This window comes from Lontra canadensis, unplaced genomic scaffold, assembly GCF_010015895.1.
Source record: "Lontra canadensis isolate GAN:19392208 unplaced genomic scaffold, GSC_riverotter_1.0 scaffold36, whole genome shotgun sequence".
NCBI lineage: Eukaryota > Metazoa > Chordata > Mammalia > Carnivora > Mustelidae > Lontra > Lontra canadensis.
Genome location: NW_022631030.1, coordinates 3,326,893 through 3,354,568, shown reverse-complemented (window position 1 = coordinate 3,354,568; position 27,676 = coordinate 3,326,893). Strand labels below are relative to the sequence as shown.

Genomic DNA, 27,676 nt, shown 5'->3' with positions numbered 1-27,676 from the left:
CATTTGGTTTGTTCTGAGCCTGACCTTCCGTCAGGCAGAAGTCTCTGGAGTCGGACTCTGGTACTGCACTCAGCAGAGCTACTGTGTTGCTTCCCCTGGGTACGTCTCATCATCTCATCGTCTCATCGTGGGTAAGCCATTGCTTTGCATTTCTTAAGAAGTGATGAAAACTTGGCTCTCTCAGGAGAAGGCTGGTTCTGAAGGTTTTAATCTGATGACCACATTTGTAGGAGGAAACTGGCATAAGGTAGGCTGCTGAGTGCAGTTTTCCTTTCTGTAGTGTAGAGTCACTTCTGATGAGATCCCCAGAGAAAAATGGGGTAAGAGGTTTGCTCTTAATGAAAGAGCAGATGATGCTGGTGGTCGTAGGACTTCAGCTTGTAAGTTGCCTGTGTTTTTTAGGTAGAGCAGTGACTGATTAGCTGTCCTCCTGACCAGCTGTCCTCCTGACCAGTTGTCCTTTAGCTCACGGCAGCACTTCTCCCTCACTCTTGCCCTTCTCCCAACCCTAGACAGGCCATTTTTTTTTTTTTTAAGAATTATTTATTTGTTAGAGAGAGAGCACATGCTAGCCGGAGGGGCAGAGGGAGAGGGAGAAAGAATCCCAAGCAGACTCCACTCTGAGTGGGGAGCTGGATATGGGGCTTGATCTCACAACCCTGAGATCATGACCCCATCTGAAACCAATAGTCGGGACTCGACCGATTGCATTGAGAGCTAGACTCATGTCCTTGCTCGTCATGCCCTTGGCAAAGCTCTGACCTCATGAAGGCCTTTTGTAGAGGAGGGAGCAGCAATAATGATTTCCAAAGTCCCCTTCAGGTTAGAGGGGTGACCAATGTCACTGAGACTGTCTTACATGGAGCCATGTAACTGCCCAGCCCAATGTCGGATAAGTGGTCTTGGAAGGAAAAATGAGGATGCATTTCAAGAAGTTCACGCCGTAGAGGGGTTACATGGATTCATAGACCTAAAAACAATGAGAGCCTGGAGGTGTGCGGCCACGGTAAGCTGAGAGGACTTAGCATGGAGGGGGAGGGGAGCGGGGGGCGGGCTATAGGAAGGAAGGCTGTGCAGTTGCTGTTTGCTCAGTGGTTCATTGTCCTTATGGGGGGCAAATGGCTGCACTCAGAGACAGCACCTCTCCCTATCTTGTCTTGTAATATTGTAATATTCGGGGGTCATTCTCACTTCCTGTGTGGTAGTCTCATTGTCATGAGTCTCTTTTCTGAAGGTGTTTTTCTGCCATCATTGTGCCAAGGGAAATAATTCCTCTGCACTGTTAATAATGGGAAAGGGGATCCTTATAGTTATAACTCCCCAGGGGTGACAAAAGATGTTTGCCAGGAGTTCTGTTGTGAAAACACCATGAGCTCAGGTCAAAATGTTTGGCCACCATATGAGCTGCCTTAACTGTGCAGAATTACCTCAAGAAACCTGCTGAGGAGATGGTGAGATCTGGGGAAGAAGCTGAGAATTTAAATGGAGTCTCATGAATGTGCTTAAGGGGCATCTAATGCTTTGGTTGGATTTTGAAAGACGGAAATCCATTTATATAGATAGTCTGTGTATATGTAAAATTCTGAATTTCATTATCCAGATATATACATTCAGGACCTAGCTTTCGGCATCCATACACACACACACACACACACACACACACGCACACACGCACGCGCACACACACACACACCCCCACACACACACATATGATAGGAATTTCTGAATATTTGCCAACTAAAGGAGATCGAAACTTGACTGAAGTATCCTGGGCCCTCTTAAGTGTTGTTCTCTGTTTTTTTTTTTTTTTTTTTTAAGATTTTATTTATTTATTTGACAGACAGAGATCACAAGCAGGCAGAGAGGCAGGCAGAGAGAGAAGGGGAAGCAGGCTCCCTGCTGAGCAAAGAGCCCGATGCGGGGTTGGATCCCAGGACCCTGGGATCATGACCTGAGCCGAAGGCAGAGGCTTTAACCCACTGAGCCACCCAGGTGCCCCTTGTTCTCTGTTTTGATGAGCGGTTCCCGGATCCTGCCCTGGGCCTCACTCTGCACTGGCACTGGACGTGCAGAGGGACAGAGGCTCAGGTCTTGGCTTCCTGGAGCTTATAGTCTTGGGAGGTGAGGGTGGAGAGCAGGACTTTAATCCAGCAGGCACACAAGTAAATAGAGAATTAGAAATTGTGACAAGTTCAAGAGAAATAGAACTATTTAAACTTGTGGCTGGGACTCTGACCTGGTAAGTGTGGCTCAGGAGAGCTGTCCTTACGGAGACCATGTTAGCTTGCGATCTGAAAGCTGCACAGGGGTTCACTGGGGGAAGCCGGCAGCGGGAAGAGCATCCAGTCAGGGGAGCAGATTCATCCTGTTGGGATAAACGAAGTTCAGGGAAGTTGGGTCCTGAAATATGGGATAGCTTCCCAAACATGAGGAGCAGTACTGTGTCGTGAGGGGACAGGTTCTGATCGGGAATGCCTGGGTTTAAATCCTGGCCCTGTCACTGGCTGAGCATTATTAGGGAAATCACTTCACCCACATGTGCCTTAGTTTCCCCATCTGTGAGGCCTCGTTGGGTTGTTGTGAAGATCAAGTGGGTCAATGTGTGGGACGCTCAGGCGGTTCCTGGTGCATTGCCCTCGGTGACTTATTGCACATCACTGACTGATTTCTAGTGTGCTCCTATATTAACTGGGAGGGAGAAGACGTCCAGTCCTCGAATGTTAAGGAGATCGAACAATTTCCCAGAGATTGAAAGATTAGTTAATGGAAGGTCTGACCCAGGAGGAGAATTTTTGAGAAATTCAGTTCATTTTCCATGAATTAATTGCTCCTCTCTTCATTTACAGAGAGTTCTAATGGTGCGTGTGAGTAGTTTGAACCAAAAATGGTATCTTCTGTTCATTAGATTGTTGGCACATTTCTTAAAATTTGTTTGCAAAGGGTTGAATGTGGCTCTGAGTGACTTGAGTTTGGTGACTAGGTTCAGAGTCTCTTTGGGATCACCAGTGTCCTCTTAGAATAGAATGGCCTAGTTGTAGGATATCTCAGTCGATTTCAATGTGATGGTCACATTGGCAGCCAGCAGCCTTTATGCAGCCTACACCGGCCACCTTATTGGTGCGGTGGCACAGACCCGGGGCACTGGTAGACAAGAATGCATGGTCCTTGAGATTCTAGACTTACTGGGGTTTGGTGTTAGACCTGTAAGTCAGTTGTTCCTCCTCCAAGCACATGGTGCATTGGACAGACGGGGGAGCACAACCAACTCCCTGAAGAAGAACGTACCCAGAAAGTGCAGGGATCTTGGAAGTCCCAGATATGGTGAATTGACACCATGACACACTATAAAGGAAGTTCTTTATCATGCTTACCCATGTATGTGTGGGGTGGGATGGGCATCAGAGCCAGAAGAGGACTGAGGCTATCTTGAGAGAGATCTTCATTTTCATCAGATGTCCTTATGTTTGGGGGAAACGTAATGTGACTTTTGGTATATCTGAGTCAGTATTAATTATTATCTACATCGTGATGGGATTCAAAAATTGAAACTTGAAAGTTTCCAGTTCACTCTGACTCATCATTTGCCATTCTACCTAAAGGTAGATGCTCAGAACCCAAATCTCTTCTAACACAACAAATTCTATTTCCTATCTGGTTTTAGGTTATGAAAAATAGGATCTTATGTGATAATTTCTTCTTTTCAAAGCGCTGTTATCTACATTATCATATTTGATCCTTGCATTATTATCCCATGTTATAGGCAAGGGAACCGAGGTTGAGCAAGGCCAACTGACATCTCTCATTAGTGGGTCCTAGGATGGGACTTCCTTGAACAGTTTGATCCTGATTTTCCTGATGGAGGATTTTGTTGGTTAGAACTCAGATGAGGACTCTCTTAGGTAGTCATTTTTAACAACTTAGAATGGCTACCATATGTGCTAGACTTCCCAGCAGAGCTGGGAAGAGACCTTTCCTTCTGGAAGATTCTAGGTAGAGTTCCTTCAGTGGCAGGATGTTTGGGGTGCAGGGGTCATGACTGAAACCAGCCACAGTAGTTGGTAGGAACTCGAGGCTGGTTGGATTATAACTCCTTGGAGTTCGTCTTCTTCTATTTCATGAAGAAAATGTGGGCCAGGGGCACCCGGGTGGCTTAGTTGGTTAAGCATCAGACTCTTGGTTTCAGTTCAGGTCATGATCCCGGGGTTCTGGGATTGAGCTCCACATCTGGCTCTGTACTGGGCATGCAGCCTACTTAAGATTCTCTCTCTCCCTCTCCCTTTGCCCCTCCCAACTCTCTCCCTCTCTTAAAAAAAAAAAAAGTGAGGGGAAAAAAGGCAAAACCTCAACATGGACATTTCATGCAGCTTCTTTCTGCCACAGGGCTTGGTGAATTAACTAGATTGAAAATTTTCTCCTTATTTATGTATCTCCTTTCCCACATGTCCTGAACATTCTCTGTATGTTTAAAAGTAGCAATTTTGGGGGTGCCTGGGTGGCTCAGATGGTTAAGTATCTGCTGTTAGCCGTGATCCCAGGGTGCTGGGATTGAGTCCCACATGGGTCTCCCCACTCAGTAGGGAGTCTGCTTCTCCCTCTCCCTCTGCCCTTCCCCCTGCTTGTGCTTACTCTCTCTCTCTCTCTCTGTCAAATGAATAAATAAAATCTTAAAAAAAAAAGCCATTTTAATTTAGTTGGATAGATAGGCAAAACTTTCACACTGAGTCTCCTGTAATCTCTTGCTTACGTGAAACCCGAGGTTGTAGGACTGCTAGGTTGTCGCCTCAAGGATATCCTGAAATTAGTTGCTTTTTTCCTCTCGAAAAGCCACTTTCGTTTAATCTTCCCTTACAGCCAGTCTAAAGCGGCCCCCAAGTGACTCTCCAAACACCGCTCTGTTTTGTTTCATCAAAGCAGTTTCCAGCATCTGCCACTTTCTTGTTCATTCATTTGCCTCTTCCCCCCACCCCCATCTCCCACCCAGTTTCAAACTGCACGTGAGCAGGGACCCTGCCCTTTTTGTTCGGGGCTGCATCCCAGAGGCTCAGAGGCCGGGCCCACAGAGGCACACTGACTGTGGGTTTGCTAAATTAACAAACTTCTCTTGATGCGGTTTTCTGATTTTTGTTTTCTTTTATCTAAAGATTGAAAAATTGGCGAGCAGCATGTTTTACCCACTGAAACTCATCCTGATGCCAGTGTTACTGGGTAAGTAGAAACCAAGGGACCAAGGAGGGGACTTGATTTCTTGTAAGTCTCGTACAGTTTCAAAAGCCAATTTTATATATTTTCATTTCCCCCTTGGTTTGTTGAAAACGGGAAACCCTAACCTGGAACTTTAGCATTTTGCTGGAACAGCTGTTTTTGAAGCCAGGGAGCCAACTCTTTCGTGAAAAGCTGAGTCTTCCACTGTTTCTGTTAGACACCAGCGGCCTCCGGGTCCTGAGCTGGGGGTTCTGGGACCTTCCTTTGTGCTACAAAGAAAGTGTCTCGCTGGCATTCCTGGACTCTCAGTTGTGACTTGAAAACCACAGCTAGTCTCAGATCAGGAAATGAAATCACCGGAGAGCCCAGAATCCCTGCAGCTGTATTCACGCTTTTGCCATTCCAGCCTTCTTGTGGTTCTGCAAATGCACCGGGCTCTTTCACAGTCTTTTGCCAAGAACTTTCCTCTCCTCACCTTCCTGGGCAAGCCTGCCTAAGCCTTCCTGACACTTCAGAATTCTCCTTAAACTCTGCTTCCGTCTAAAAACCTCCTCTGGCTGTGGACTCTCTTGTTCTCGAACCCTCCAAACCCTCTGTGCTCAGGGCTATTGCTTGTGGCTCAGCGGTTCTTTCTAAGCTGCTCCCCTCTCTCCCGGCCTTTTCTCTTTATCCACAGATCTAGCTCTGTGGGACGAATAAATGACTAAGGATGTTCTTTGCTCTCATTGTCTCTTATTTTTCTTCTTCATCATCATCATCATCATCATCATCATCTTATTATTATTATTATTTGTACCTGGGCATAGTAACCTAAACACCGACTCAGCCAAGTAAAAAAAGGAAATGCCTTTGCTGTAATTCCAGGGAACAGAGAGTGTGCATCCAGGCAGACAGACACACAGACACTAACCTCACCTCCCCGGAAAATAGGATGTATTTAAGAGAATTTGTTTTCACAGCTGTCATGCTCTGGGGTCTCTAAAGATTTTTTTATTATTTATTTATTTATTTGACAGAGAGAGAGAGCACAAGCAGGGGGAAGGGCAGAGGGAGAAGGAGAAGCAAGCTCCCCGCTGAGCAGAGAGCCCGATGTGGGACTCGATCCCAGGACTCTGGGATCATGACCTGAGCCGAAGACAGAGGCTTTAACCCACTGAGCCACCCAGGCGCCCCACTCTGGGTGGGGTCTTTAGACATTGCCTCAGAGGTGTGGGAAGCAGCCCAGGCTTCTACCGTCCCAGCCCGAGTTAACAAACCAGTCTCGGAGCTAGTGACTTGGTGGTATCAGGGGGCGTTCTGTTTCTTTATGGAGAGGTTTTCCCTCCTTTGTAGAAAGTGTCATTTCTTCAGCCATTTCTCTACAAAGGTGACCCTTTGTAGATGTGGAAGCTTCTCTTCCCTCCCATGGCTGCGCCTGCTTTCTAGCTACCCTTCACTTACTTCCACATACAGCGCTCTCCATAATAGATTAAACACACTTCTTACACCATTAACCACACGTCAGGCTGCTCAGCTCTTCCTTACAGGAAAATTCCAGATTGGCTTTGGAGCTAATTTTGATTTCTTTCAAAACAAGCCCCTCTGGAGGGTTTAGCGTTCCTGTTTTCTTTTCCGTCTTCCCTACTGTGTGCCTGCTGTTGGGCAGCAAGTGAACTGTCTTCTCTCGGGCCAACAGCTTGCACGGAAAGGCTGGCACGCTTTCTGTTTATTCCCACATGCGTTCCCTTGGCTCGTCCTCCACATAAACTGGCCAGCATCTAAACGTGGCTTTCTTGATGTTGTTGTCTCTTTGCATAGAGCACATCTTGTAAAAACAGAAATATCCGTGTGATGGTTTTCTCTTTTAGTGAAAAGAGAAAGGCCTTGAGGAATATACAGATAGCAGAGTGGTGCATGCTGTAAAACACCCTCAGGCTGAGCAGCCAGGGCTGATGGCCAAGCTGGAATGGGAAGGTGGGGAGAAGACAAGCACAAAGGAAATTCAAGGGGGAAACCGTGCTCTGGATTGGACTTTTTTTTTTTTTTTAAAGAATGTTTTTCTTTTTCTTCTTTTTTTTTTTTTTTTAAAGATTTTATGTATTTATGAGAGAGAGTATGTGCAAGTGAGTGGGGGGAGCGGCAGGGGGACAGACAGACTCTGGGCTGAGCATAGATCCTGACGCGGGGCTTGATCCCAGGCCCCTGAGATCATGAGATCTGAGCCCTAACCGAGAATCTGATGCTTAACCAACTGAACCACCCAGGCGCCCCTGTATGGGCCTAATTACAAGGACCTCTAGGACAGTCAGAATTGCCAGCAAAGTCAGAGTAAGCTTTTGAAAAGGAACTAAAGAAAAGGAAAAAAGGAAGGAAGCCAAAAATACCTTTAAAAAGCCAAAATATTGGGGCGCCTGGGTGGCTCAGTGGGTTAAAGCCTCTGCCTTCGGCTCAGGTCATGATCCCAGGGTCCTGGGATCCAACCCTGCATCGGGCTCTTTGCTCAGTAGGGAGCCTGCTTCCCTCTCTCTCTCTGCCTGCCTCTCTGCCTACTTGTGATTTCTCTCTGTCAAATAAATAAATAAAATATTTTTTAAAAAAGCCAAAATATTGGCTTTTCAAATAGGGAACCCATGGGAAACTGGGAGCAAGAGACATCTCATTTCCTGTTTATGGATGTCTAAATTCATGACTTGAAAGGAGGATGTCAGGGTTTCTCTTCTTTCTTTAGAAAGGAGCTTGGAGAAAGGAATTCTGGGAAATGGGGAAGGGTCTAGCTAGGAGAATGGGAGCAGACATGCATTTTTGCAGAACGAAGATTGCAGAACCCCTCTGACTTGGGAGCCTGTGTGTAACTAGAGAGTATCTCACATACCTTTGGGAATGTCATACTGGCTTGAGTGATGGGCCTCTGAGGACTTCGTCCATGTTGGGTCATCTGGGGAGGGAAGATGTGGAGTTACTTAGTGATTGATATTGATTTTTGTTGTTGAGGGTATTTGTCTAAACAATATCCCCTCTTGCCTTTGACTTCTATAGATTATTCCTTGGGCCTGAATGACTTGATTGTTTCCTCCCTTGAGCTAACAGTCCGTGTGGGTGATTCAGCCCTGCTGGGATGTGTTTTCCAGAGCACAGAAGAGAAGCGTGTGACCAAGATAGACTGGATGGTCTCATCAGGAGAGCATGCCAAGGTAACAAGGAGGGAATATTACTGTTGAAGCCCTGGCCAATGGTGTCAGGAGAAGGGACGGCGGGGAGAGGTAGAGCCAGGTCATCAGGTGTCATGAGATGGTGTTGCAAGAGTCTGGGCTCTGAAGCTTGTCAGAACTGGGCCTCTTCCTAGCTTGGCCCTTTGGCTGTGTCATCAGCTGGGCAAGTTACTCAACCTTGCTGAACTTCAGCTTCCTCATCTGTGAAAATGAAGGTCATTATCATAATGGTAATGCTTACCTTTTGGGTCATTGAGAAGTAATGGAAGACATGCACATAAAATTCTTTTTGTTTCTGGGGCGCCTGGGTGGCTCAGTGGGTTCAGCCGCTGCCTTCGGCTCAGGTCATGATCTCAGGGTCCTGGGATCGAGCCCCGCGTCGGGCTCTCTGCTCAGCGGGGAGCCTGCTTCCTCCTCTCTCTCTGCCTGCCTCTCTGCCTGCTTTGTGATCTCTCTCTGTCAAATAAATAAATAAAATCTTTAAAAAAAAAAATTCTTTTTGTTTCTTTTCTTGATGTCTGCCCTTTGTAGAGTAGTATAGATGGGTGGGAGGGCTGAGAAGGGTGAGAATGTGGGTCTAGACAGAAGAGGCATGAGAATGATGTCACAGGAATCTTTTATGGGGGAGAGGGCCAGATTCTTTGAGCATTCCGTGCCCCATTTATGTGCTCGGGCATCACCTCTCTCTCCTTCATGGCTGTTTCAAATGTTCAAGTGTTGGGATTGGCTGTTGTAGCATGGCTGAGGGAGGGTCTTTCATGGGAGCTCTTCGGAGTGGGAAACAGTATATAAACCTCATCAGAGGTTCTGTGGAGATATTAGTATCTTAGGATCATTTAAAAATACATCCTAAGTAATGGGTTACTAACAGTAAGGTCTCAAAGTTTGCTGGTGAAATACTCTTTCTGTAGCTCATAGCATGTTATTCCTATAATGCTATTCTCACTCAAATTTTTATTAGTATTTTTTATTATAAGAGGGATAGGCCCATGGTGTAAGTAGAAATAAGAATTTCTGGGGGCGCCTGTGTGGCTCAGTGGGTTAAGCCTCTGCCTTCAACTCAGGTCCTGATCTCAGGGTCCTGGGATTGAGCCCCGCATCGGGCTCTCTGCTCAGCAGGGAGCCTGCTTTTGCCTCTCTTTCTCTGCCTGCCTCTCTGCCTACTTGTGATCTCTGTCAAATAAATAAAATCTTAAAAAAAAAAAGGATTTCCCAGGGCTCCCCATCCCAGCCTGGAAACCATGCCCTGAGGATGACTCCTTAGGCTGTGTGATATTCTGCTTAGAGGAGGGCAGAACGGGGAGGAGCAACAGTTAACACTCCAGCCAGAGATTATCACAACTCCCAGTCTGAGGGATTGCATCATGCCTTTGAATGCCATCCAGTCCAGGGGTCATGGCAGAAAATAGGGTGAACAGGAGACAAGGTTTTCAAAAATTCTGAGTTGAATCCCCAGAGTGGTCTTCAGAGTGGGTATTACATTTTACCTTAAACTGTAAGAAATGACTATGCTTCACAATTTGTCCTTGTATGAAATAAGGCACCAGGTCTTGTTCTAGTTAGGGCATTGCCTGGCACATTCTTATTATTATTTCTTATTATTCTTACTATTCTTATTATCTTATTATTCACTGGTACCAAGTACTTTTTGATCATGATGATGATGATGATGGTGGTGGTGGTGATGATGGTGATGGCGATGACGATGGTGGTGTTGGTGATGATGATGGTGGTAGTGATGGTGGTGGTGGTGATGATGGTGGTGAGGGTGGTGATGGTGATGATGGTGGTGGTGATGGTGGTGGTGATGATAATGATGGTGGTGATGATGGTGGTGGTGGTGATGGTGGTGATGGTGGTGGTAATGATGGTGGTAGTGATGATGGTGGTGGTGGTGGTGATGATAATGATGGTGGTGATGATGGTGGTGGTGGTGATGGTGGTGATGGTGGTGGTAATGATGGTGGTGGTAATGATGGTGGTAGTGATGATGATGATGGTGGTGGTGGTGATGATAATGATGGTGGTGATGATAGTGGTGGTGGTGATAGTGGTGATGGTGGTGGTAATGATGGTGGTAGTGATGATGGTGGTGGTGGTGGTGATGATAATGATGGTGGTGATGATGGTGATGGTGGTGATGGTGGTGATGGTGGTGATGATGATGGTGGTGGTAGTGGTGATGGTAATGATGACGGTGGTGCTGGTGGTGGTGATGATGGTGGTAGTGATGCTGCCACCGGCACAGAACAGGGTCTTTTGGATCCAGACTCTAGGTCTGGTGCCAGTGACTCTAGATTTTCCCCGACGTTGTGTTGCCCTCCAGGAGGATTATGTGCTGTACTATTACGCCAACCTCAGTGTGCCTGTGGGGCGCTTCCAGAATCGTGTGCGTTTGGTGGGGGACATCTTACGCAATGATGGTTCTCTCCTGCTCCAAAATGTGGAAGATGCTGACCAGGGAACCTATACCTGTGAAATCCGGCTGGAAAAGGAGAGCCTGGTGTTCAAAAAAGCAGTGGTGCTGCATGTACTACCGGAGGAGCCCAAAGGTACGTGAATGGGCAGGAGGAGTTTGAAGGGGCAAGAGATTTAGTGTTCAGAGAAGGAAGGGAATAGATATTGTTGAACGTATGCCAGCCTTTGGTCCAGATATGTACCACAGAGTGAATCCACAGTAATGGGTGCTATTTAAATAAAAATAATGAGAATGATTATCTATTTTATTATTTTTAAAAGATTTTATTGATTTATTTAAGGGGGGTGCGGGGAGGAACAGAGGGAGAGGGGCAAGCAGACTCTGCGCTGAGCCCCATATGGAGCTTGATCTCACAACCCTGAGATCATGATCTGAGCCAAAATCAAGAGTTGGTTGCTTAGCCAACTGAGTCACACAGGCGCCCTAAGAATGATTATTTTGTGATTACCTTACATGTGTCCATCCTCGTGAAAATGCTGTGTAGGAGGTATTGATCCTTTTATTTTACAGATGAAGTCACTGAGGCTTAGAGAGGCTTAGATGTGACTTGCCTAAGCACACGTATTTATTAAATGGCGTATCTGGTACTTGAACCCTGGCACCTCCGACAACAAAGTCCCTATTCCTTTTACTCTACCCTGGTGCTTCCCATCAGTTATCCACACTGATGCCATGTCCATATCTCGTAGGTTCCTATGGTTAGTTCTGGGGAGAGAAAAGAGATGAGATCTCTCTAACTTCTTTGGATTTCATTTTCCCATTTGTCAATGGAGGGAGTGGCTTTAGTAGTGGTTTTAAGCTGTGCCCTGATGAAGCCTGAAGGTTCAGTGAACATGTTAGGCTGCACAGAGGGTGAGAACAGGCCAGGGGCTTAATAGAGGACTGGGTCAGGTGGGACCTTAGGCTCTTACCTCCACTGCAACCCAAGTCCTTTCTCTTTTTCCTGTTTTATTCATTGGGCTGCCAGCTAAGAGTTTGTTTAAAAGGAAGAATTCTGCTGCTTCAAAAAAAGTTTGAAGACTGAAGAATTAGCTACATTCTTTGAAAGTGTGCATTGAGGGAACAGTTCGTGGCCTCAGGAAAGCTTGCAGTCTAGTTAGGGAGCTAAAATCTGGACCTCCTCCCCTCCCCCAGCCGTTTGGGTCAGGTCGGTGAGTGAGCTCCTTTGGAGCACCTGGTGCTCCTCCTTGGTGACACTTTTCACACCTGTCCAGTTGTGTCTTCCCTGTTCGTGTGGGTCTGTATTCTCTGTCCTCTGTTCAGCCCTGGACACCATGCCTGGCACAGAGGAAGCATCAATAAACACTCGGCAAATGAGTGAGTTTCTTGAATTACTATCCCTCACTTGAATCCAGTTTCTAAAAAACTGGATTTGGAATTGTAGAAGGAATTGTAGAAGGTGGCCTCTGGCCTCTCTCCTCCTTTTTCCTACCTTTTTTTTTCCTACTTTTTTTTTTTTGAAGATTTTTTTAATTTATTTGACAGACAGAGATCACAAGTAGGCAGAGAGGCAGGCAGAGAGAGAGGAAGGGAAGCAGGCTCCTCGCAGAGCAGAGACCCCGATGCGGGGCTCAATCCCAGGACCCTGGGATCATGACCTGAGCCGAAGGCAGAGGCTTTAACCCACTGAGCCACCCAGGTGCCCCTTTTCTTTTCTTTTCTTTTTTTTTTTTTTTAATTATGTTGTGTTAGTCACCCTACAGTACTTAGCTTTTGATGTAGTCTTCCATGATTCATTGTTTACGTATAACACCCAGTGCTCATTGCAATACGTGCCCTCCTTAATACCCATCACGGGGCTCATCCATCCCCTCAACCCCGCCCCTCTAAAACTCTGTTTGTTTCCTGGAGTCTGTAGTCTCTCTTGATTCATCGCCCCCTCCAATTACGATTGACATTTTTCTTTTGCTTTTCAAAGCTGTATTTCTCCAGAAAGAGGCAAGGAATCAGGTGTTTCTCCAAGGATTATCTTTGGGCTACTCCTTTCTGCTTTGTCTTCTGATGCCTTGCCCAGACACAAGCATGGCGTACAATATGGGCAGCTGTTCTCTCTTTGAAGAGACACAGAAGGCATGAACTGAAAGCCAGTTTCACAATTGGAGAATCCATGGAAACAGTCCAGAGCAATTTTAGGGTTAGTCACGTAACTTCCCCACTAGTCCCTCGAGCAACCTGTATTTTTTCTTCTAGCCAGAAAGGGGGTAGAGCCAACTCCTCAAAATGTGCCTGGTGACCACTGGGAAGTTGTTCAGCTTGCTGTCGGAGGTTGTCTTCCCCCATGTGAAGCCTCTATACTTTTTTCTACAAAGTTTACTCATCAGTTTATAATCATTCTATGCTTCTACTCCTTCACTTCCTTTTCTCATAGTTCTTATTTTAAATACGATAAGCAGTATTCTTTTAAAAAAATTTTAAATAACTTTTTTAAAGATTTTATTTGTTTATTTGACAGAGATCACAAGTAGGCAGAGAGGCAGGCAGAGAGAGAGGAAGGGAAGCAGAGAGCCCGATGCGGGGCTTGATCCCAGGACCCTGGGATCATGGCCTGAGCTGAAGGCAGAGGCTTTAACCCACTGAGCCACCCAGGTGTCCCTTAAAATAATTTTTTAAAGATTCCACTTATTTGAGAGAAAGAGTAGAGAAATAGCACGGGTCAGGGTAGGGGGCGAGGGGCAGAGGGAGAGGGAGAGGGAGAAGACTGCCTGCTCAGTGGGGAGCTGGATGCAGGGCTCGATCCCAGGACCCTGAGATCATGACCTGACCCGAAGGTAGACGCTTAACCCACTGAGTCACCCAGATGCCGCTATAGGCAATATTCTTGCAAATAAAAATAATGTTAACTTCCTGTACCTTTGCTCTAGAATCAGCTCTCCTTCCACTGATGTGAGGTGGCACAGAATAGTGAGTGAGAGCTTGGGCTTTTCTTCCCTCAGGCCTGGGTTTATGTGCTGGCTCTGCCTTTTAAGAACCATGTGCCCTTGGGCTCTCTCACCTTCTTCCTCTGACAATGGGAGAACAACAGCACATATCTCAAAATACTGTAATGACTAGCTGACATGATACATACACGGTGTCTGACACATGCCTGATACCATGAAAGGTGCAGAATCATTTGGTGTTTATTATTGTATTTTATTTTATCTTGTTTTATTTATTTATTTATGTATTTATATAATTTTTAAAAAGATCTTATTTACTTGAGAGAGAGAGAATGAGAGAGAACATTGAGAGAGGTCAAAGGGAGAAGCAGACTCTCCCTTGAGCAAGGAGCCCGATGTGGGACTCCATCTCCGGACTCCAGAATCATGACGTTAGCCAAAGGCAGTGGCTTAACCAACTGAGCCACCCAGGCGCCCTTGTTTTTTTTTTTTTTTCTTTAGTAGGCTCCATGCCCACTCCCAGTGGGGAGCCCAGTGTGGGGCTTGAACTCACGACCCTGAGATCAAGACCTGAGCTGAGATCGAGAGTCAGATGTTTAACCAACTGAGCCACCCAGTTGCCCTTATTACTACATTTAAAAAATAAAGTTCAGTTCTTAATGTACTTTTGGATTTAGAGGGACTTCCCCCCCCACTGATGTTCTTTGGAGTGAATTTTTATTACTTTCAAAATGATTCTCTCCATAGAGTTTCAAGTTCATAATATTTTCTCTCTGTTTCCTCCTATCGTGCATCTCTCCTGCTGGGCAGGAAGTTCACATTCTCCCAAAGAAACAGTTCCAATGAAAAGGTCAGCTTATGCACTGTTTGTTCCTTCATGAGCTTTGCCCTATGTGCTTTTGAAGGAATTCTGTCCAGTTAAGACTTGCTAAGGCTTGTGTCTCCCTAAATACCACCCTGCCTTTCATTTCTCAACTGACTTTGTGGTTGATTTGTGTAGAACATTATTGAAAAACCAGAAATGCCTTGCTAATTTTTTTTTCCGGGAACCCCTCAAAATGTCTTATGTAATAAGCATATGATGGGGTCAGCTGCTCATACAAATAAGCAGAAGGAAGAGCCTAGGAGTTGGGAAGCCCGAAGTAGGGGGAGAGGGATCTTCTGGAGGGAGTGGGGGCAGGGATTAAAACAGAAAAAAGAATCAAGAGGAAAACTGTCTATTGTCTTGGCCTAATTAGCAAGCAGTCCTGTGACCTATACTGTAGCCAAAACTATCCTAAGCAAGTCCTAAGACAACTTGTAAAAAGAATATAAGAAGTTGAAGAAAATCGCCTGCGAATCAGTTTTTCAGCTAGAAGAGCTGGTGGGTTATATGTAAGCATGAAAGTTATATAACTCTCTACTTCCTGTTTACATTCCGCAGGTGTGGGTGTCTAAGTTGGTGAATAGAAAGGGGGGCTTCAAGATTTTTTGTACTTCCTTTAGCATAGCTTGAACTGGAGCGGGGCCTCAGGAAAAATTCTAGAAAAGGGGAAGGAGCAGGGAACTAAAGGGAATCACAAAGTGTTTGTTGTAGTTTGAAGACCCCTCAGAGTTGATAAGTGTGGGTAGCTATGGGTACTCTCTTACTCATGGGGTGTCCTGTGAGTGGGAGGCCTCTGGCTACTACTTCATCCACACAGGATCATCTGGCTCGTCTGTGGAGTGAATTTGTGCAGTATTTAGTGGTGACATTGATTTTATGGCTGAGGAGCTTTGGCTAAGCATGAGCTCTTGTGGACGTTCTTTGACTTCTATAGACGTTACCTTGGGTTTGACTTGAGTTACCATTTTATCCCCAGAACTCACGGTCCATGTGGGTGACTCGACTCAGATGGGGTGTGTTTTCCAGAGCACAGAAGAGAAACGCATGACCAAGGTAGACTGGACATTCTCATCAGGAGAGCACACCAAGGTAAGGAGGAGGAACCATCAGTGTGTGGTGCAGTGCCTGGCTGACGGTGTCAGGACAGTGTAGGGAGAGGGAGAGTTTAGGCTCCAGGTGCCATGGGCTTTGGAGCTTGTCAGAAGTGCTACTTGGTGGGCAGCTTTGGCTCCATGGTGGGAAGAATAACTCTCATGAAGATGACAAAGAAGGGGACGATATTCTGGCTGCTGCTGCTCAGCCTGTTGGGCTGTTGGGACACGTATGCTAGATCATCCCTGTGAAGCATTTGTGTGTGCCTTGGCCACTGCATTTGAGTTTCCTTCCTCTTTTCCCATCCCCTCTTTGTAGAGTCCAGGGGAGAAGGAGGGGGATGGCTTCTGTGGCCTTGTCTCTAAGCTCTGGGCTAGGCATAAGAATGATTGTATTCTTGTTTTCATTTGGATTATTTTGATAAGTTTTCTTCTGTGTTCCACTCCCCCACTTATGGGATGGAAGGAATTTTCTTTGTCTTTATGGGTGCTTTGATGTTGGGATTAGTAGGTCCTGGGCCAGGGTATGGAAAGGTTTGTGGGACTCTGAAGCAGCAAGTGGCAAGTTAGTTCACTAGACTGGTGGATGTCCTCTGTGCATGGGTCAAGGTGTGTTGTGGGGGAGATCCCAGGGCACTTATTGCTAAGAAAAATTAAGGTGCAAAGTAGCTTTTCTATTAACATGTTCCCAGTCATCCCTATAAAAAAGTCATTTGTACTCACTTGATTCCCATATGCTGAGTGGGTGCGAAAGGGCGGCATTGTGAGGAAGTGTGGGGAAATTACATGTAGTCTCAGGTCCACCTCTGGGAGCTTGTCATGTGTTTAGATGTCTACCACTATGTGAGTCACAGCAGAAAATAGGTCAAGAAAGGACATTTTGATCTGTGAATTCAAAACACAAGAGATAAGATGTTAGGGACCAGGTCTTCTTGTTCATGTTCGTGTCTGTATATATACCTATTTCCTTTCCTTAAAAGCTTTAAAAAATAGTAATATTTACTTCTCTTTATTAAAAATTCCAACACTTACTCATTTAACAAGTGTTTTAAGCACGAATGTGGCAGACACTCAGCGCTCCTACTTTGATGGGAGACTTAAGATAAAGGGAGATACACAGTAAAATAATGAAGAAATAAATATGTAATATGTCAGGTAATAGAGCTATGGAGAACAAAAAAACAGGCATTTGTGGTTCTCGTTTTACATAGATGGTCAGAGAGGCCTCCCTGAAAAGATGACATTTGAGCAGAGATCTGCTGGAAGTGAGGGAGGGAACCATGTGTATTTCTAGGAGGAAGAGTGTCACAGGGAAATGGAGTAGCAAGTGCAAAGGCCCTGAGGCCAGTACTCAAGGAAAGCAATAAGGCCAGTGTGGATGGAGTGAAGTGACACAGATAGGTGAGAGAAGAAAAAGTAGAAGATGAAATCAAAGAGGAAGATGGAGTGGGGCAGATCATGGAGGGTCTTCTACTTTTAGTTGAAATGGGGAGCCATTGGAGGGTTTGGAGTAGAGAAGTAACATGATTTAACTTCTATTTCTAAGGGCTCACCTGTTGAGAATAAACTGTAGTTGGGAGTAAGGACAAGTAAGGAAGCTCCTTGCAGGAATTCAGGTGAGGGATGGGGTGGGTTGGACCAGAATGATAACCATGGAGGAGGTGAGAAATGGCTAGATTTTGGATCTGTCTTGAAGGTAGGGGTGACAGGATTTGCTGAGGGATTTCAGTGTGAGGTTAAGAAAGAGAGGAATTAAGGAGGACGCCAAGATTTTTAGCCTGAGCATCTGGAAGAAGGCTTTGCCATTTACCAAAAAGGGATGGACTGGAAGGAGCTGGTTTGGGGGAATAATCTGGAGTTTAGTTTTAGACATGTTTCAAGTGCCTATTGGAAATCCAACTGGAAATGCCGTAAGAAGTAAAGGTGTGCCTTTACTTCCTTTCCCTGGTGAAGTACAAAAAGGGAATGCCCCTCGTCCCCTTTTCTTCCTCATGCCTTTCTGCCAGTGGGACAGTTGTTCATGGTTTGGTATGTCCTTCACAGCTACACATGCTACACATGCATGTGTGTGCATGACTCATGATGTCTCATACTTTCTGATCATACCTTCACTGCCCACACATTCAGATCCCTATGAGTCCCAAGAGCCTCCTACTCCACCTTCCCCATGCCCCATCTTTGATGGTCCTTGCAAACTCATATGTTGCCTTTCTCTTCTAGGAGGAGGTTGTGTTACGTTATTACCCCAAACTCAGTGTCCCTGTGGGGTACTCCCAGAACTGGGGCCGCTTCCAGAACCGTGTAACTCTGGTGGGGGACACTTCCCGCAATGATGCGTCTATCCTGCTGCAAGGAGTGAAGGAGTCTGACAGAGGAAGCTACACCTGCAGTATCCACCTGGGGAACCTGACCTTCAGGAAGACCACTGCGCTGCATGTGATCGTGAAAGAGCCCCAAAGTATCTGACATTTGGTTGGGGGGGGGCCTCCAAGCTGGGAGGCATGGCCAGGACTAGGGTGAGGTCAGGGAGGCATCGGGGGTGCGAAATTGCAGGAGGCATGACTCTGAGATGCTGTAATTCCATGACCCTGACACAAGTCCTCGTACGCTGGACTTACGTGACCTTCACAGTGATGCCTCCTTCAATCTGGAGCCCGAGGCACCTTGCTTGCCTCACTCTAGTTCTGGCCCTGTGGGTGCCTCAAAGATGAGGGAGCTAATATTTGGTGAACTCCAGCCTTCTGCCAGAACTCACTCCCTGCCGATCTAGTATACTGATTTAAAAATACAGGAGCTCAGAGATGGATTGGGGCTGATGTCCAAGGTCTTTTTTCCTTGGATGCTGTACACTCTGTAGCAGAAGGGAAAATGACCCTGAGCTGGTGAGAGACAGAACAGAGCAGAGAGAAAACAGGAAGGGACCAGAACCCAAAATAGAGGTGTTCTCTGATGAAAGCTTCTCTATTCTGGCAGACATTGTACATTAAAGCCAGTGGTGTGTCGGAGAATAAAGACTCAATTGTGTGGACCCAGAGAGGTTGATAAGTGAGGGCTTAAAGTTAAACAGTAACACAGTTAACAGTCAGGATGTGGCCTGTAGACTTTGCCTTTTGCTGGAGCCCTTTGCTGGGGGTTGGCTGTGGTTTGTTGGGGGTGGGGACATGGGTGAGGAGGGAACACACCTCAGTACCTTTGACCAGAGACTTGAGTCTCTGGAGGCACCTCGTTTTAAGACATCACAAAGGGGGGGCGCCTGGGTGGCTCAGCCGTTAAGCAGCTGCCTTCGGCTCAGGTCGTGATCTCAGGGTTCTGGGATCAAATCCTGCATCAGGCTCCCTGCGCAGCAGGACATCTGCTTCTCCGTCTGCCCTTCCCTCCTACTCATGCTCCCTCTCTCTCCATCTCAAATAAATAAAATCTTTAAAACACACACACACACACACACACACACACACACACACACAGAGCAAAGGGTCCCAGCTGGAGGGGGAAGTGGGACAGATGGATTTCTTCACTCTCAGAAGTCTTATTTCCATTTCTCAGGGAAAATACACACCATGAATGGGAGCTCACTCAACCTCCAAGTCCCTAGCCCACCCCTCTCCAGGCCTACCTCCATCTGCCCCCATCCTCCCCTGTCCCACCATGCCAGGCTTCCTTCCACCCCGGGCTCATCCAGACTTCTGTGCTCACGTGGCATTTTCTCCCTGTCTCGGGAAACTAACGCTTTCTAGTGGCTTCTGCCATCCAGCCTATAAATATGCTCACCTCTTCCTCTCACCTTCTGTCCTTGTCTACTTTAGCTCTTATCCTGTGCCGTTGTCTTAAAACAGAAACAACTCACATCCCACACATTCACCCATTTAAAGCCTACAACCCGGTGACTTTTAGTATATTCAGGGTTGTGTGTCCTTCACTTTAATCAGTTCTCGATTTTTGTCTTGACCTAGCCAAGCAGCTTGCTCAGAGACCATATGTGGTGCCTCCTCTCTCACTTCCCGTTAATTCCTTCGTGCATTGCTTCCTGGCTCCTGCTTCTGCCTCTGCTCCAGCTTAGGTCACCAGCGTGGCTCTAACTGTCCGCCCTCGGCCTTCTTTACCCCAGTAGTATTGGACGCTGTATTCTCTGTATATACAATATATTCTGTGTTGGATTCATTCTTCCTTCCTTCTTTCCTCTTTCCCCTCCCTTCCTCCCTTCCTTCCTGTCTAATCCATCTATGTACCCATCCAAATTCTAGCCAGATAGTCCACAAACACTTCATACGCAGCATATCCCAACCCGCTTCTGCATTCCTCTCCCCGGCTCGTCTCCTCCACCTCAGTCAATGTCGTCACCCTCTACACAGTTTCCTAGCTGGGTGCCTGGGGGTTGTACCTGATTCTTCCCTTTCCCATGACCCCCAATCTCACAGGTCAACCAGGTCTGTCGTTTCTACTGGTGACTTTGAGTATGCCTCCCTTCCAGTCCTGCATAACACTCTAGCTGTCTTCCTCTCTGTCTTGGCCTGTAGGCCTCCAGCTGGTGTCTGCTCTCATTCTCAGCCCCGCTCACGCTCTCCCTGCAGCTCTCCGTGCCATCGCTCTAAATCACAAATCTCAACGTTCTGTCCCGGGGCTCAGAGTCTTCCAGTGGTTGGTTTCTCCATCATTTACAGAAAGAAAGCCAGACTACTGGGTGGGATAATCAAGGCCCTTCATGACGGAGACTCTGCCATCTGTCCAGCCTAATTCCCCACCTTGCCCACAAATGCAGCTTTGAGCCCGACCCACGGAACTATTTCTAATTTCTGGAAGTACCATCCTCTTGGGTCTCCAGACCTTGTGTGTAATGCGCCCCCTTTCCCATATTGTCTGCTGAACAAACTTGATGTTTCCTTAAGACTTTTTTTTTAAATTTTTTTTTAAAGATTTTAAAAATTTATTTATCTGAGATAGAGACAGTGAGAGAGAACATGAGAGGGGAGAAGGTCAGAGGGAGAAGCAGACTCCCCATGGAGCTGGGAGCCTGATGTGGGACTCGATCCCAGGACTCTGGGATCATGACCCGAGCCGAAGACAGTTGCTTAACTAATTGAGCCACCCAGGCCCCCTCCTTAAGACTTTTAAACTTTAACACTGTTGTTGAGAAATTCTCAACATGTGTTTCCTGTAGAATTGGGTACCCTTTTGGACTTCCCATATGGACTTCTATCATGGCCCCTATGGCAGTCTGTGGTTTTCTGTCAACATGTTTGTCCCCATCCTTGAAGGCAGGGACCATGTCTTATTTGCCTTTGTAGCTTCTTTGCCTAGTGATATTTGGCACCCAGGGGTGTTTATGTACATATTTAGAGTAAACTAAAGAAATGAATGAAGGGTACCATGTGGGTGGAAAGGCCTCACCTGGTATCAGGACTGTGGGTCTGAGTGTTGTCCCATATATGCTTTTGAAATCAATCACTTTCTCACAGAAAGATCTGAAGCCTCTAAAACGTTTGTTATTTTATTTTAAGATAGAATTGTTAGTATCAATGTCTGCTGTCGGTAAAGTGCTATTCTCTTTGCCCACCCGTATTAATCTACACTGTAGGTAGGGGTAAGCAAGGCGGCCAGACTTGGTTCTCCATCAAATGGGGACAGCTGGAGTTCCGGTGTTCAGCGTAGGGTGAAGTCTGGCCTTCTTCCCCAAATTCCTGGTGGGACTCACAGTTCTTTTCTGGAATATTGAGACCCTTTCATTGCTCTTCTCCTTTCCCAAGCATCGGTGACCCCACTAGCCCTCAGACCTGAGATCCTGGGTGGCAATCAGCTGGTGATCATCGTGGGGATTGTCTGTGGCACTGTCCTGCTGCTCCCTGTTCTGATACTGATCGTGAAGAGGACCCACAGGAGTAAGAGGTACAGGGCTGGGTTGGGAGGCCGGCAGTGCTTTGAGCCTGAAGCGGAAGAGTGAGAGGGCCCTCGCTGTGCCATCCTCACAGAAGCGGGTACTTTAAATAGAACCGTCCGTGGTTGTCACGTTAGAAATCATCTCTGTAGTGACCCCAACCCTCCACTCGCTGTGTTCCAGGAAGACTTTGCATGGCCTTACACCCTCCTCTTTCATTTTGGTATTTTACAGAGATTATCAGCTCTTTTGTAAACAGGGTTCTGAGGGGAGCATAATTAAGAGTATAAATCTTATACGAGAGCTATAAGCTGCCGTTCAATGCCAGAGAGAAGTGGTCTTTGAATTATCCACAATACCCACTTCACAGGGAAGATTGGATCTTGAGGGTCATCAGGGGCTTATTTAAAGGAGCACATTCCAGGGCGCCTGGGTGGCTCAGTGCGCCAAGTGTCCGACTCTTGATTTCGGCTCAGGTCATGGTCTCAGGGTCATGGTATTAAGCCCCATGTGGGCTCCATGTTCAGTGCAGAGTCTGCTTGTCCCTCTCCCTCTGCTCCTCTCCTTGATCACACTCCCCACTCTCTATCTCTCAAATAAATAACATCTTAAAAAATAAATAAAGGGCCACATTCTAATTCTGAGAGGCTATTTTTGAATGGATGCCCTTAGGTCCTAAGTTACTTATTGTTGAAATATGTTGTTAAACTCTTGAATTTCATCACCCCTTCTCCCAGCATCTCCGAAATGCCCAGATGCCCCGACGCGGCAGCCGCATTTCACTGGCAGTGAGCAGGCCCCTGTCCCTTCATTTTCCCACCCATTGATGATGGGATCCATTGCTGGGGCAAACCAGCTCTCTTGCCGAAATGCTGTCAGTGGGCAAAGACCCCCATTGCAGGTGCTGCCCGTTGAGTCTCCTTTCCCCACAAGACACGGACTCTACAAAAAGCGCTTGGCCTGCTGGGTTTGCATTTCTGTTCCCCAGGGCCTCTCTGACTTGGTTTGCACTTGGCTGGTCTCTCCGAGGGTCTTCGCTCTGGGCGTGCAGATGGCCCTGAGCCCAGAGGTAGATGGCCATATCAACTCACCTCCCTGCTCTGGGCCTCAGTTTCCCTCACAATGAAATCGGTAATTCCACATCTACTAGCCTCTCCTAAAGAAACAACCAGGCTGGTACACTAAGATCTGTACACACGGTTGCTGTAGCACTGATGATAATTAAACATGGAAATCATCCTCAGTGATTGTCAGCTAACGATTCCCTGAATCAGTGTTCCACTCCGGGACATACTGATCGATCCCGGATGTAATGACGTGGGAAGGTGTCCCATGTGTAGTATGTAATATGATCTCATCTTTATAAAAAAGAAAATTAGATAATGCTCGCTGCAGCAGCATACACAATAAAATATATTTTATGTGAGCACACGTAGGCCTGTGTCGAGAAAGAATAATTCAGTAGTGTCAGTAGTGTCAGTAGTGCTGTTTGAGAGAAAAGACAAGGTAGGTCCCACAAGGGCAGGAGGTTTACCAGGACTTCAACCTCCAACTCTCTCTGTTTCTTTACTATTTGAATTAATTTTACAATGAGAGCATACAACCTTATAATGAGAAAATATGAGAAAACGATTTCTTCCACTTTGGGACCAAAAATATATATATATATATATGGTTTCTTTTCTAGCTTCAACCCCCAATTTTTTTTTCTTTTTAGCTCTACCTTAGGCCAAAACAGAAAAAAGGAAGTATATTCAGTGGCAGATGCAGAAGGCAGATAGTCAAGAGATCAAAGGCCAAGGGCTGGGAAGGGGCCAGCGCTGGCGGCAGGGGTGGGGGCGGGGCGGAGGGGGCGATGTGGCGGTATTTCTGCTTGGCCGTCTCCCCCGCGTCGCTGAGCTTCGGTTGCCCCCTACTGGTTCAGCTATGCCTCCCCAGTTCTGGATTCTGGTAACATGGAATCCTGTGGCATCGCTCACTATTAATTCCCTAAAAACTGTGTGGACAGAAAGATGGTAGGTAGCTAGGAGATAGAGAAGGCAAAGCTGTTGAGCCCAGACTCCCTCCAGAATGCCTCCCTGCTCTCCGCCATAGAGATGCACTTCCCAGATTTCAGGGCGAGCTGGGGAGCCCAGAGAGCAGAGTTCCTCCTCTGGGGTCCCCCTCGGTGGGGTCTCAGGCCGGCCCCCTTGTGTATACAGTGCCAGCCGGTTAATTCCACCTGCTTTTCCTGACTTGCAGCTCAGTAACCTCCACAACCCTGGTAAAAAGCCTGGAGAACATAAAGAAGGCTGATCCAGAGGTAAGGAAAGAACTCAAACCTCCGTTTTGCTGCTGCGCCCTCCAGGTGGTGTCACTGTCTTTCTCCGTGGCCTGTCTTACTTGGTGTTACATCTCAGCATGCTGGCCAGGGCTGGGCACGGAGAGGGGCTCAGGAAACCTTCATCACCAGAGTGAGAGCCCCCGAGGAGGGAGTGGGGTGGGTCCATGGGGCCTCCTGGTAGGGCCACAGGAAAGAGCACTGGACTCAGAGTCAGAAAATCCCTGTTCATGGAAGGTATGGGTGGCTCAGTCCATCAAGTGTCTGCCTTCAGCTCAGGTCATGATCCCAGGGTCCTGGGATCGAGTCCTGTGTCAGGATCCTTGCTCAGTGGGGGAGTTTGCCTCTCCCTCTCCCTCTGCTTTTTCTCTCTCTCTCTTGCTTGCTCTCTGACAAATAAATAAATAAAATCTTTAAAAAAAAAAAATCCCTGTTCAAGCCCAGCTCTGCCACCTCCCAGAGCCACACTTTTCTCCCCAGTAAAATGAGGATGAGGACCAACATATTTGACTGTTTTAAGGTTCAGATAACCTGAGGTTCTGCAAGGGCTTCATGATCTCTGGGTGCTGTGGAAGCATAAGGGAGAATTGGGGTGCATTTCGGAGTTGTGGGAAGGAGTTAACGGTTCAGATTAAATATTCGGGAACCCTAAGAAAGAGGATCAGGAAGAACTTTTTCTTCCATATTAGTTTGCCATGGAGCTATATTGGGGTCTGAGAAATGAATTCATTTCCTTGAACTCCCTTTTCTCCCTCCCTCCCTTGTTTTACACACTCCTCTTGGAATATTTACTTTCCCATATTTTGCCCTATTTGTGACCCAAGGGTAGGATTGTCACAACATGGCACAGGGGCTTCCAGAAGACCAGGAGTTTGTCACTGGATGACATCACCTCCCCAGATAGGGACAGGAATGTGAATCACAGAGTACCAGTGACCTCACAGATACAAGGTCCAGCGAGGGCTGTCCCTGCCCTACAGACCCTCTTGAAGAGCTGGCCCTGGTTAGTTGCCGTGTCATCCTGCCATGCCTTGAATTAGAAGGAAATAAGCACGAAGTACAAGTAATCTGGCCAGACAAGGGTTCCCTGCTGCTACCTTAAAGTGCCTGCAAAGAGGTTTGTCTTTTGAAGCAAAGAATTTGGTTCTTAAGGTAGTGCTCTTTGCTGACTGGCCAATTTTCTTAATTTTTGAGAAGACTGGGGATTGAATTATCATCATCAATGATCATTTTTCTGGCTCTCAATAGCCCTCTGGTGTCGACGCCCTGCGGATACTTGTAGATGGCTTTTTTTCTTTGGCATGTAACATTTACTGATTTTTAGTAATGTTTATACTATCCCCCACCCGGCCCCCAGAAGCATGTTTACTCTTCAATAGCCACACGGGAGCAGACTGAGGAAGAAGAATCCAGTGGAAAAGCAGAGGCCACCTACATGACCATGGTGAGAGCGCTTCTGGGCCCAGCTGGGCCAGGTGTCCAGAGGGTGGAAAAGGAGCTGGCAAGGACGTGGCAATGTGGCTGGGTCCCTGGGGGAGGTGACTGCTGAGGGCAAAGACTTTTCTATGTAGCAGGAAAGTCCGGGAAGCGGACAGTCTGCTGGATAGAAGAGTGACACCAAACTTGCCTTCATACCCAGTCTTGAGTATTTAAAGGTCATTGGGGCTAACGATGATTGATTTTAGTGGTGAAAAGAGGCACCTTTGTCAGGGAGAAGCAAAGTGCCTCTGCCTCATTAGAGGTTAAGCAGAACCTAAAAGAGAAGGTACCACAGATCCTTGGACAGACGTCGTGTCGCAACTTTCCTTCTGACCCGAGGGTCCCTTCCAGTTCTTAAGTTTTTAAATTCTGTGGCTTATGTTGTTCTGACATCCTGTGATTGCCAGGAAGGCTGCATTCTATATAATAATATGGAGTCGGATTCCTGCTGTCTCCTTCCTCCACTCCCGGGAAGTGCAGCACCTAGAAAAGGCACCTGGTAGTGAGCAGGAGTAGGACAGAAGGAGTGAGCTGGCAGTGGGCACGGTGCTATCGGTAGGCTGGTAATAGGCATCCAGACCATGCAGGGAGCAGTGTTCTGCTGGGCTCGGGAAGGCTGGCCTCCTCCATTTGGGGGATGGTGGCTTGCTTGTGCTCCCATCACACCAGCGCTGAGGACACATGATGGCAGCGGAGAAAGATCGGGGCCTGGCGGTGTTCCACCTAGTGGAAGAGTCTCCCCCTCGGAAGTCGTGTGCAGTCCTGTTTCCCCCACCGTCCTTCTCCCGTGATCACCACTGGTGCTCCCGGCGCTGCCTGGCCTTGTGCGGCCTCTCGGACACCCGCAGCTGACAGCTGCACGGACCGGTGGCCAAAAACCTGTGAGGCCTGCTTTCCCTGTGTTTGGCGGGGGCGCTTCATTGAGACTCTGCGGAAAAGAGCACTTCGTTTGGGAACGGGTCCAGTGAAGAGAGTGTGGTGACAGGCCAAAGCCACAAGACTCTTAAGTCCTGTAGAGGCCGGTCAAGTTGTTTTAAAAGGCCGGATTCCCAATTCAGGAAGCCTCTGGGTGAATCCGGGCCCGCGGGCAGCCTGTGGGAGATCTCGGGCAGAGAGGCGTTATGTGGTTAGGGAGCAGGGAGACAACAAACCTTTGATTTTGTTGTTGTTGTTGTTGAATTGATTACGTTTGCTTCAGAGGAAGGGGCACCGCGCCGTGTCCCTGTTCTGGGGCTGATTACGTTTGCTTCAGAGGAAGGGGCACTGCGCCGTGTCCCTGTTCTGGGGCCGGACAGCCAGTGCTTAACATCTCGAGCTTTGAAGTTGGGCAGATCTGGGCTCGACTCCTGGCTCTGTGACTTTGACGCTGGATGATCGCAGGCAGTAACTTAACCTGTCTGACACTCAGTTTCCTCATCCTTAAAATGGGAATCGTAGTACCCACCTCCCAGGTGGTGAGGCTTTCACACAGGAGGGCTTGTGAAATTCAGAATTGGGCCAGACGGATGGAAAGCGCTCAGTACCTGGCAACTATTCTGGTGGAAATACTTACACGTGTGCTTTGTTTCTTTCCTCCCCCTCCCCCCACCCTCGACAGCACCCAGTTTGGCCTTCTGTGAGGTCCGCACCCAGTAACCCACCCGAAAAACGTCACCTGGGGGAATTCTAAAGCCAGAGCAGACGTTTGAGAAGAAAAGAGAGTTCCTTTTGCGCTTAGCAATGGCAGAGACTCCTCTGTGTGTCCTGAGTTACTCGGGGGTCCTTCCAGGACCCCCCCTCCTGCCCCCCGAGTTGTTCTCTTGCCTCATTGGTCGAAGGGCTGAAGAAGGAGGGTTCAGAACCCGGCAGAAAGACTGGACAGCTTGGGAGGGACAGGCCCCGGCGGAGGGAAGCATGGATGCGGTCCTTCCAGCCTGGGACGCTGGCCCTGGGGACCCTGGCCGAGCGGCCGTGGTGGCCTTGAGCGTTTCCTCAGATCCTCCGCTTCGATGGTGCTCTTCGTGGAGGGGTCCCTGGGAAGAATCACAGAAACAAAAACCAACCCAAATGATTCCTTTGGCAAATTACCCCTAAATAAACATGGCTTGTGTAAATCATCCTCTTTGTATACCTGGCTGGGGGTTGCGGGGGCAGGCAGAGGCTTGGCGAGGAATTTAGGGTCCGGAACGCCTCGGACAGCCGTTCTTGACTCACACTGGAGGCGGTGTTGGCCCTGGGACCGTGCGTTGGTGAGCAGGTTGGAGTGGGCTATGAATACCGCTGGAGGATTTAGCCCGGGCCCTGCTGGCCTGGCTGGGTATCCAA

At 47.5% G+C, this 27,676-nt stretch overlaps 1 protein-coding gene across 3 annotated transcripts; it reads left to right on the top strand.

The window, feature by feature from the left end:
* JAML (junction adhesion molecule like) lies at nucleotides 1-27,331 on the top strand. Of its 3 annotated transcripts, none has more exons than XM_032868613.1 (10): nucleotides 1-131; nucleotides 5,142-5,205; nucleotides 8,218-8,372; nucleotides 10,717-10,942; nucleotides 15,590-15,702; nucleotides 17,925-18,162; nucleotides 21,446-21,584; nucleotides 23,815-23,875; nucleotides 25,251-25,337; nucleotides 26,970-27,331. In XM_032868613.1, exons 2-10 carry the CDS (start codon nucleotides 5,163-5,165, stop codon nucleotides 27,039-27,041), a joined length of 1,134 nt encoding a protein of 377 aa, XP_032724504.1. In that variant the 5' UTR covers nucleotides 1-131; nucleotides 5,142-5,162; the 3' UTR covers nucleotides 27,042-27,331. The 3 variants fall into 3 exon arrangements, with proteins under 3 accessions (XP_032724504.1, XP_032724503.1, XP_032724506.1); XM_032868612.1 differs by lacking the exon at nucleotides 1-131 and adding an exon at nucleotides 148-247; XM_032868615.1 differs by lacking the exon at nucleotides 1-131 and adding an exon at nucleotides 149-247 and having other exon boundaries at nucleotides 8,310-8,372.
* Nucleotides 27,332-27,676: the final 345 nt, after the last annotated feature.